The 11,307-nt window shown below is 44.5% G+C and overlaps 1 protein-coding gene across 1 annotated transcript; it reads right to left on the reverse strand.

Moving 5' to 3' along the window:
• Nucleotides 1–3,137: 3,137 nt before the first annotated feature.
• Nucleotides 3,138–5,264, reverse strand: LOC124260859 (indolethylamine N-methyltransferase-like). Its single transcript, XM_046695181.1, has 4 exons — nucleotides 5,160–5,264; nucleotides 4,586–4,759; nucleotides 4,012–4,213; nucleotides 3,138–3,832 (listed from the first exon to the last, which is right to left on the reverse strand). The coding sequence occupies exons 2-4, from the start codon at nucleotides 4,740–4,742 to the stop codon at nucleotides 3,769–3,771; spliced, it is 423 nt and encodes a 140-aa protein (XP_046551137.1). The 5' UTR covers nucleotides 4,743–4,759; nucleotides 5,160–5,264; the 3' UTR covers nucleotides 3,138–3,768.
• Between the last annotated feature and the right edge of the window lie 6,043 nt (nucleotides 5,265–11,307).

Consider the following 11,307-nt stretch of genomic DNA (forward strand, 5'->3'; position numbering starts at 1 on the left):
TGGTGTCATCGGGGGGTATACAGTCTTGGTGTCACAGGGGGCTATACAGTTATGGTGTCACAGGGGGCTATACAGTCATGTTGTCACAGGGGGCTATACAGTCATGGTGTCACAGGGGGCTATACAGTCATGGTGTCAAAGGGGCTATACAGTCATGGTATCACAGGGGGCTATACAGTCATGGTGTCACTATGGACTATACAGTCATGTTGTCACAGGGGGCTATACAGTCATGTTGTCACAGTGAACTATACAGTCATGGTGTCACAGGGGGCTAAACAGTCTCGGTGTCACAGTGGACTATGCTGTCATGGTGTCAAAGGGGGCTATGCAGTCATGGTGTCAAAGGGGGTATACAGTCTTGGTGTCACAGGGGGCTATACAGTTATGGTGTCACAGGGGCTATACAGTCATGTTGTCACAGGGGCTATACAGTCATGGTGTCACAGGGGGCTATACAGTCATGGTGTCACAGGGGGCTATACAGTCATGGTGTCAAAGGGGGCTATACAGTCATGGTATCACAGGGGGCTATACAGTCATGTTGTCAAAGGGGCTATGCAGTCATGGTGTCATGGGGAGGGGGTATACAGTCATGGTGTCACTATGGACTATACAGTCATGTTGTCACAGGGGGCTATACAGTCATGTTGTCACAGTGAACTATACAGTCATGGTGTCACAGGGGGCTATACAGTCTCGGTGTCACAGTGGACTATGCTGTCATGGTGTCAAAGGGGGCTATGCAGTCATGGTGTCATCGGGGGGTATACAGTCTTGGTGTCACAGGGGGCTATACAGTTATGGTGTCACAGGGGGCTATACAGTCATGTTGTCACAGGGGGCTATACAGTCATGGTGTCACAGGGGGCTATACAATCATGGTGTCACAGGGGGCTATACAGTCATGGTGTCAAAGGGGGCTATACAGTCATGGTATCACAGGGGGCTATACAGTCATGTTGTCAAAGGGGGCTATGCAGTCATGGTGTCATGGGGGTATACAGTCTTGGTGTCACAGGGGGCTATACAGTCACGGTGTCACAGTGGACTATGCTGTCATGGTGTCAAAGGGGGCTATACAGTCATGGTATCACAGGGGAATATATAGTCATGTTGTCACGGAGGGCTATACAGTCATGGTATCACAGGAGAATATACAGTCATGGTGTGATAGGGGGCTATACAGTCATGGTATCACAGGGGGCTATACAGTCATGGTGTCACGGAGGGCTATACAGTCATGGTGTCACAGGGGACTATACAGTCATGGTATCACAGGGGAATATACAGTCATGGTGTGATAAGGGGCTATACAGTCATGGTATCACAGAGGGCTATATAGTCATGGTATCACAGGGGGCTATACAGTCATGGTATCACAGGGGGCTATACAGTCATGGTATCACAGGGGGCTATACAGTCATGGTATCACAGGGGGCTATACAGTCATGGTGTCACGGAGGGCTATACAGTCATGGTATCACAGGGGACATACAACTGGCATGAGTACGGACTAACACAGGAAGCAACACAGACACACACTGACGCACGAGTAATATTAAAACAGATCTTCCTCCAAGAGGGCCACCATGTTGGGTGTAAACCCTGAAGGTACAACCATAGCCAGAACGCTTGGTTGTGTCCATATTACTAGAACGAGGTTGATACCGGTCCATCAACAGGCAGTGCAGACCACGTGTGGCTTATTGAAGACCACGGTATTTGTGAGTTAATCATCATCCCAACCGCTTTCTCTCCACAGCAGCTAAGGCTTTGACAGCACTCGAACATTTCAGTAGACGACATCCAAACTGTAGCACAAATAGGATTGCATATCAATCGTTCATCGCCTCCATTACTCCAGCCAGCTTCAGTTCAACGGAAGTTACCGCCTTTGCTTTCATTCACCTGGTACGTTTTTGCTTTTCGTTAATAAATGTTATGAAAATTCTAACAATAACGACGGAAGATAAGAAAAATAATCTTCGACAGTTTTATGGTAAAATTAGGCAATATGATATTTCTTATTAATTTCTGCTTATTCTTGTTCCTTTACTCCGTTGAACCGGAAGCTGGCAGGGGTAATGGAGGTGAAGAACGATTTGAAATGCCGCGAGTGGCGCTTAAAATGTTGAATGAAATACAGTTTACGTGAGTAATTATTAGATATGAGGTTGGAAATCTGAGGGCACAACCCTGTGAGGAAACGGGTGTCTAACTTTGATGGTGGCGATATTTTATTTTGATATTAAAATATTTTTTATTGAAGTGGGCGTTAGCGGCCTGAAGACTTTCTGGAGGCTGGCATACCGTTGTTAGACATGTGTTATACCGTTGTTAGACACGTGTTATACCGTTGTTAGACACGTGTTATACCGTTGTTATACATGTGTTATACCGTTGTTAGACATGTGTTATACCGTTGTTAGACACGTGTTATACCGTTGTTAGACATGTGTTATACCATTGTGAGACGCGTGTTATACCATTGTGACACACGTGTTATACCGTTGTTAGACGTGTTATACCGTTGTTAGACACGTGTTATACCGTTGTTAGACATTTGTTATACCGATGTTAGACATGTGTTATACCGTTGTTAGACATGTGTTATACCGTTGTTAGACACGTGTTATACCGTTGTTAGACATGTGTTATACCGTTGTTAGACACGTGTTATACCGTTGTTAGACATTTGTTATACCGATGTTAGACATGTGTTATACCGTTGTTAGACATGTGTTATACCGTTGTTAGACACGTGTTATACCGTTGTTAGACATGTGTTATACCGTTGTTAGACACGTGTTATACCGTTGTTAGACATGTGTTATTGTTATGAAATTTCAACATCTATTATTTTGTACCGTAAATGTCTGTGTGCCACTATTCATCATAACGTGTCTGCTGTAAGTGTGTGTAAACATATTATATACATTGCTGTCCAGTGTCACTCCCGTGTGTGCTCAATACAGATATTCAAGAAACGTTGTAAGTACGAAGTGAAGAAAGAATCCCATGGCTATGCATGACCAATAATCATGAAGGTGCTCTTACACCTATTAACATTTTATTTGAAAATGGGGATAGGCTCGGTCATCTGGTTCTATCAAAAAATTCTGAAAACTGACTCATTGTATTTGAGTCCAACTTTATTACCTTGAACAAATCCGGCACTGACAGTGTCTCAGTATGATACAAAACATGATTGACAATGGACACAAGAAAATCTTGTTAAAAAACTAACAGAACAGTGTACACCTAATGTTGAAATAGACGGATGGTACTTTGTTTTTGAACTCTTTCTTAATGAGGACAAAATAGTATATCGTACATTTTCTGGTTAAAATGGACGTCTTCATAACTATCACCTGGTAATCTAATAACTTCTGTTTTTACGATTACTCCTTCCTTGCAACCAAAGTGAAGAATCCATCAATATCAGTCATCTCCTTCTGTTCTGGATTTGGACGACGACCTTCCTTCCAGGTTATGATCTCCATACCAGCTTTTGTCCAGGCTGCCTGTAGCTCTGAGCTGGTCATACCGAAGCTAGAGAAGCGGTTGCTACCAACTGTATAGAAAGATCCCCCAACACAGCCGAAGAGAACAAGGTGTCCCCCAGGTCTCAGGACAGAAGCAAGTCGTGCTGCTTGACATTCGTAGTCTGCAATACTCAGAGCCACTGATTCCAAGCACAGGGAGGATGTGATGACGTCAACAGAGGAGATGAAGCATGGGGCAAAGATGTTCTCTTTTCGGATGTCACACGGTATTATGCCAGACACTTTCCCCCCTCATGTGAGCTTCTCTATCGGCCACAGAGTCCCTGACATGTGTAATACAATATTACTGAAGCTCATGGAAGCAGTAAGATATGGATCTTTAACATTTAGAATTTCGAACGCAGACATTTCGAAATAACAATCTTACGAATAGCAATGTGCGTACTGCATCTGATTATTTGTCATTTGTTACAGAAATGTAGAATATTGTGAAATGGCTTACCCTTTCCCTTCCAGCTTGAGAACATAATCCAGATATTTGGCAAAACTATGTTTCAGTTCTCCACTCTGCCATTGTTTCAGGATGTTTCTGTTTTGCGGTAAGAACTCCGCCAGCAGGATACTTTCACAATGTAGCGACGCGCTGATGATTGTGTGTATCGTGGGTCCCGTACCAAAATCTAGCAGTCTCCCTTTGATGTGTCCTGTGGAAATATATATTAAAGTTTCGTCACGGGAGTCCAGGGACCCTTCATCTAAAGTGATGAGGATCATGCGTTTGCTCATCTTTACTCACAGTGAAAACAAATCACATTGATTCACTCCCATATGGAAAAGGTTTATAAACCATTGAGAGACAGAGGTGCTACAATGTGTTAGTCTGGTAGCACAGATGGCGTGTTTGAGTTTATCCCCTGTTAGTAACTCTTGTGTTGTGGCGAGGCTGCCCCTTATGGAACCATGAGTCACCAGACATCGACTTGATATCAAAAAGTGAAGTAAGTCAAACAAACAAGTTGATAATTTAGCCCTGGAATTGCCCCTTCACACACTCCCGTGTAAAACTGTTAACCCACCCGACGCAAATGCCTCTTGAAACTGGGTCAGGCCGAAGATCATCATGTCGCCCACTACTGGGTTAGGGGAAGGGTCACTGTAGCAGGCGCTCAAATATGTCTCGGATTCAAACGATGAATGGTAGTCGTCACTGACAAGCAGGGGTTTCCCGGCCATGGTTTGACACTGACGATCTAAGAGGACAATAAACATACAAAAGCGACATCGTGATGTAATGTATCTGTAATATATCTGTACATCTAGTATGAATACATTTTACAAAATGCATTACATCTTTATAACCTCATAATCTCCGACTTGTTCCACAGATAGTTCAGTACAGTTATAGGCGGTGCTGAAATATGTTTGCTGATATGAGGATAAATGTTTCAGATCTCTCTAAACCTTTCTCGGTCACGTCATATGTTAACGGTTCAGCTATTACGCGTTGATTACATCCATGCAGCGCGATGTGTCATTTAGATGCACGTACACCTTTAATTGAAAAGGTGTAGTTGTTCCTCTGTCGTTTGGCAAAGTATACATATTCTCACACTGTCAGCTGTAAATACTTTCTTCAACAACAAAACCCACCTCAAACTTAGATCACATACAACGTAATCAACCTGGTAAACAATGGCTGCACACGAGATGGCTCAGTTCCCACCAGGCTTTCTGGTTCACAAACGATATTCTAAATTTAGCCCAACTACTCTGACAGGGAGCGATTTTCAGTGGACTCCGCACATATGAAGAACTTGATGTAATAGTGCATGTAACATCTGACTGTGTGAGTTTCTGTATATAGTGTATACTCTGTATGTGGGCCGGAGGACTAAATACACTAAACGCCTTCTTCTTCTTCTTGTTCACGTCTTGTATAGATATATCCTATCTGTTCATCACAAGAAAATTGTTTACGTGTGATATGGATATATACTATATGTTCATCCCAAGCACATTGTTTACGTGTGGTATGGATATATACTATCTGTTCATCCCAAGCACATTGTTTACGTGTGGTATGGATATATACTATCTGTTCATCACAAGAAAATTGTTTACTTGTGGTATGGATATATACTATCTGTTCATCACAAGCACATTGTTTACGTGTGGTAGGGATATATACTATCTGTTCATCACAAGCACATTGTTTACGTGTGGTAGGGATATATACTATCTGTTCATCACAAGAAAATTGTTTACTTGTGGTATGGATATATACTATCTGTTCATCCCAAGCACATTGTTTACGTGTGGTAGGGATATATACTATCTGTTCATCCCAAGCACATTGATTACGTGTTGTATGGATATATACTATCTGTTCATCACCAGCAGATTGTTTACGTGTGGTAGGGATATATACTATCTGTTCATCCCAAGAACATTGACTACGTGTGGTAGGGATATATACTATCTGTTCATCCCAAGCACATTGTTTATGTGTTGTATGGATATATACTATCTGTTCATCACCAGCAGATTGTTTACGTGTTGTATGGATATATATTATCTGTTCATCACTAGCAGATTGTTTACGTGTTGTATGGACATATACTATCTGTTCATCCCAAGCACATTGTTTACGTGTTCTATGGATATATACTATCCCCAACAGTGTCAGTGTGTGCTATCCCCAACAGTGTTAGTGTGTGCCATCCCCAACAGTGTCAGTGTGTGCTATCCCTAACAGTGTTAGTGTGTACTATCCCCGACAGTGTCAGTGTGTGCTATCACCTACAGTGTTCGTGTGTGCTATCCCCAACAGTGTCAGTGTGTGCTATCCCCAACAGTGTCAGTGTGTGCTATCCCTAACAGTTTTAGTGTGTACTATCCCCGACAGTGTCAGTGTGTGCTATCACCTATAGTGTTCGTGTGTGCTATCCCCAACAGTGTCAGTGTGTGCTATCCCCAACAGTGTTCGTGTGTGCTCTCCCCAACAGTGTTCGTGTGTGCTCTCCCCAACAGTGTTTGTGTGTGCTATCCCTAACAGTGTCAGAGTGTACTATCCCCAACAGTGTCAGTGTGTGCTATCCCTAACAGTGTTAGTGTGTGCTATCCCTAACAGTGTCAGTGTGTGCTATCCCCAACAGAGTCAGTGTGTGCTATCCCCAACAGAGTCAGTGTGTGCTATCCCTAACAGTGTCAGTGTGTGCTATCACCAACAATGTCAGTGTGTGCTATCCCCAACAGAGTCAGTGTGTGCTATCCCCAACAGTGTCAGTGTGTGCTATCCCCAACAGTGTCAGTGTGTGCTATCCCCAACAGAGTCAGTGTGTCCTATCCCCAACAGTGTCAGTGTGTGCTATCCCCAACAGAGTCAGTGTGTGCTATCACCAACAATGTCAGTGTGTGCTATCCCTAACAGTGTCAGTGTGTGCTATCCCTAACAGTGTCAGTGTGTGCTATCCCTAACAGTGTTAGTGTGTGCTATCCCTAACAGTGTCAGTGTGTGCTATCCCTAACAGTGTCAGTGTGTGCTATCCCTAACAGTGTCAGTGTGTGCTATCACCAACAATGTCAGTGTGTGCTATCCCCAACAGAGTCAGTGTGTGCTATCCCCAACAGAGTCAGTGTGTGCTATCCCTAACAGTGTCAGTGTGTGCTATCCCCAACAGAGTCAGTGTGTGCTATCCCCAACAGAGTCAGTGTGTGCTATCACCAACAATGTCAGTGTGTGCTATCCCTAACAGTGTCAGTGTGTGCTATCCCTAACAGTGTCAGTGTGTGCTATCCCTAACAGTGTTAGTGTGTGCTATCCCTAACAGTGTCAGTGTGTGCTATCCCTAACAGTGTCAGTGTGTGCTATCCCTAACAGTGTCAGTGTGTGCTATCCCTAACAATGTCAGTGTGTGCTATCACCAACAATGTCAGTGTGTGCTATCCCTAACAGTGTCAGTGTGTGCTATCCCTAACAGTGTCAGTGTGCTATCCCTAACAGTGTTAGTGTGCTATCACCAACAATGTCAGTGTGTGCTATCCCTAACAGTGTCAGTGTGTGCTATCCCTAACAGTGTCAGTGTGTGCTATCCCTAACAGTGTCAGTGTGTGCTATCCCCAACAGAGTCAGTGTGTGCTATCCCAACAGAGTCAGTGTGCTATCACCAACAATGTCAGTGTGTGCTATCCCTAACAGTGTCAGTGTGTGCTATCCCTAACAGTGTCAGTGTGTGCTATCCCTAACAGTGTTAGTGTGTGCTATCCCTAACAGTGTCAGTGTGTGCTATCCCTAACAGTGTTAGTGTGTGCTATCCCTAACAGTGTCAGAGTGTACTATCCCCAACAGTGTCAGTGTGTGCTATCCCTAACAGTGTTAGTGTGTGCTATCCCTAACAATGTCAGTGTGTGCTATCCCCAACAGAGTCAGTGTGTGCTATCCCCAACAGTGTCAGTGTGTGCTATCCCCGACAGTGTCAGTGTGTGCTATCCCCAACAGTGTCAGTGTGTGCTATCCCAACAGTGTCAGTTTGTACTATCCCAACAGTGTCAGTGTGTGCTATCCCCGACAGTGTCAGTGTGTGCTATCCCCAACAGTGTCAGTGTGTGCTATCCCCAACAGTGGCCCAGCACCCCCACCCCCCGGATAATGTGCTGTAGTAGGGAAGGGTGGGTGAGAAGTTATTAGAGATGAAGCAAGGTGGTGTACCTGTCAGGACAACATACAGAATAGAAAGGAAACGGACGTGACGGATGACTGCGTATGTGACATCACTCCGGAAGTGACGTAGCTGCTATTATGGAATGCGGAAATAATACACTGCCATGTGCGTTGCTACACTAGATACTTATCATAAGGTAAGTGTATGAAGCTATGCGAAGGAATTGTAAATGCTGCCCATCACCCATTTTAGCGGAATATGCCACCTTATTATCTGATGGTTAAGACAGATATTTAACGAAATACACTGCATACCATGTTAGCTGCAATGCCGAAACGAAGGTGATTAGAAATGACAGAATTCGAAGTGAAGTTAAACGTTACACACCCGAGTGTATTTCACTTGCCAGAGAGGTGTTAGAGCTGTGCGAATATAAATGGTGTGTGTCAGTGTATACTATCCAAAACAGTGGCAGTGTGTGCTATCCCCAACAGTGTTAGAGTGTGCTATCCCCAACAATGTCAGTGTGTACTATCCAAAACAGTGTCAGTGTGTGCTATCCCCAACATTGTTAGAGTGTCCTATCCCTAACAGTGTTGGTGTGTGCTCAGTGTCTCAGTACATTTAGTCCATGACAGTCGAGTGGAGAAAATTATTCCGAGATAGTTATAATATGTTGAGCATTTTATCTGTGATCCGTGTAAATACCATTTTTCATAATTTCGTAAGAAGCCTCCGTTCCTAAAGACAAGGATTTCCCCATGTCAGACAGTAGATGTGTAGAATATCAATTTTTCTTTGAAGTCCAATTACAGAATCGTCGAATATACATAGGTCATCAGCAAAAAGTAACAGGAACAGCTCCATAAATTCAGGGTCGACGAATATTCCTCTAAGATTGGCATTTTCCAACATGACTTGAAATTCTGAAATGAATATTGTAAAAAGGAAAGGGCTGAGAGTGCACCCTTGTCGCACACCGCTCAAACATTGAAAATAGTCTGAGATTGAGTACCTGTTCTCACGGCTGACTGTATTTTAGAGTACATATTCCTTAGCACATTTGATATTCTGCCATGGATGTCGTTTCTGATTAGTGTGTACCAAAGAAGCTGTCTATTAATTGAATCGAAGGCCTTTCTAAAGTCCACAAATATGCAATAAAAGCGACCGCCTCGTTTTGAGAGATATTTCTGAATCAAACTTTGAAGAGTGAACATATTGTCAGTTGTACTGTAGTTCTTCCTGAATCCTGCTTGGGCCTCGGGAATTTTATCATAAACATCTGCAAACGATTGTAAACGTTCATTTAGAATTGAGCAAAATATTCTCCCAAAAACATCCATGAGGGATATGCCTCTATAAGTATTCACATCGTTGACGTCACCTTTCTTGTGAAGAGGTCCGATTATACCCTTGGCCCACTCAATCGGATAATTTCCGGTGACTAATATCCCCAACAGCGGCAGTGTGTGCTATCCCCAACAGTGTCAGTGTGTGCTATCCCCAACAGTGTCAGTGTGTGCTATCCCCAACAGTGTCAGTGTGTGCTATCCCCAACAGTGTCGGTGTGCGCTATCCCTAACAGTGTCAGAGTGTGCTATCCCCAACAGTGTCAGTGTGTGCTATCCCTAACAGTGTCGGTGTGCGCTATCCCTAACAGTGTCAGTGTGTGCTATCCCCGACAGTGTCAGTGTGTGCTATCCCTAACAGTGTCGGTGTGCTCTATCCCTAACAGTGTCAGTGTGTGCTATCCCCAACAGTGTCAGTGTGTACTATCCCCAACAGTGTCAGTGTGTGCTATCCCGAACAGTGTCAGAGTGTATTATCCCTAACAGTGGCAGTGTGTGCTATCCCCAACAGTGGCAGTGTGTGCTATTGGAGAGATCATTAGACCATAACAAGTCGGGAGAATTTCAATTGAAAAGTCAATCACAATGACGTCACGAGTCCGCAAGCGGGACAGGGGTCAAACGACCATGTCACAAGCTCAATAACGGGTATGTCCACCATCGGCATTGAGAACAACAGTGCATCGACGACGCATAGAGCCTATCAAACGTGCAAGGAAGGCTTGTGGGATGTCACGCCAGATTCTCTCAAGTTCTGTTGCAAGGTCAAGGACGTTATCTGGCGGATGAGGAAGACGGCGTAGGCGTCTATCCATCTCGTCCCAAACATGCTCTATCGGGTAGAGATCCGGTGAATTGCAGGCCATGGCAGTAAGTCAACGTTGTGGGGTTGCAAGAAATCCATAGCAACCCTTGCCGTATGAGGGCGGGCATTGTCCTGTTGGAATGTTAACCCAGGGCCATGACGTTGCAGAAAAGGAATTGCCACAGGTCGAAGAATCTGATCCCTGTAGCCCACACTAGTTAAGTTGCCCTGAACAATCACTAAAGGAGTTCTTTGGCGTGCTGTTTTTTCCACCCCAAATCATCACGGAACCACCACCAAAGCGATTCCTCTCCAAGACACAGGCCTGTGCATAACGTTCTCCCACGCGTCTGTAGGCACGTTGACGTCCATCAAAATGGGAAATGTTAAACCTAGACTCATCTGTAAAAACAACATTTCTCCACCAAAACAAGGGTCTGCGGACATGATTTCGGCACCACATTCGGCGAGCTTGTCGATGACGTTGTGTCAGGATAGGCCGTATGGCGGGACGTCGTGGTCTGATCCCGTGATGACGTAAACGTTGTCGAACTGTGTTGGGGTGGATACGGCGAAGTCCTGGGATGGTTAGGGCAGTCATCACTGCAGTCTGAAACCTGTGGCGCAGATAGGTCACCCTTATCCATCTGTCCTGTCTTGGCGTTGTTACACGTGGACGTCCAGAACGTGGCCGATCGAGGACGTCATTTGTGTTCTGGTAGTGTCTCACCAGTGCAGAAATGGTGTTCTGGTGGCAGTGGAAATGTGCAGCCACTTGTCGTTGAGACATTCCCCCCACGGACCATCCCAATGGCCTCATGACGTTGTGCAGACGTGAGCCTTGGCATGCTATGCATTTCAATAGCCGTTTAATTTTTTGAACGATCGCAAGGGCAGGGGTTGAGCTTTCCAAAGTGACAGTATTGTGTGGCATTCATTTGCTCTGTTTCTCTTTCCCGGAATGCACGTGCAACAACGAA

Source organism: Haliotis rubra, unplaced genomic scaffold (assembly GCF_003918875.1).
Source record: "Haliotis rubra isolate DU_JTF1 unplaced genomic scaffold, ASM391887v1 Scf78, whole genome shotgun sequence".
Taxonomy (NCBI): Eukaryota; Metazoa; Mollusca; class Gastropoda; order Lepetellida; family Haliotidae; genus Haliotis; species Haliotis rubra.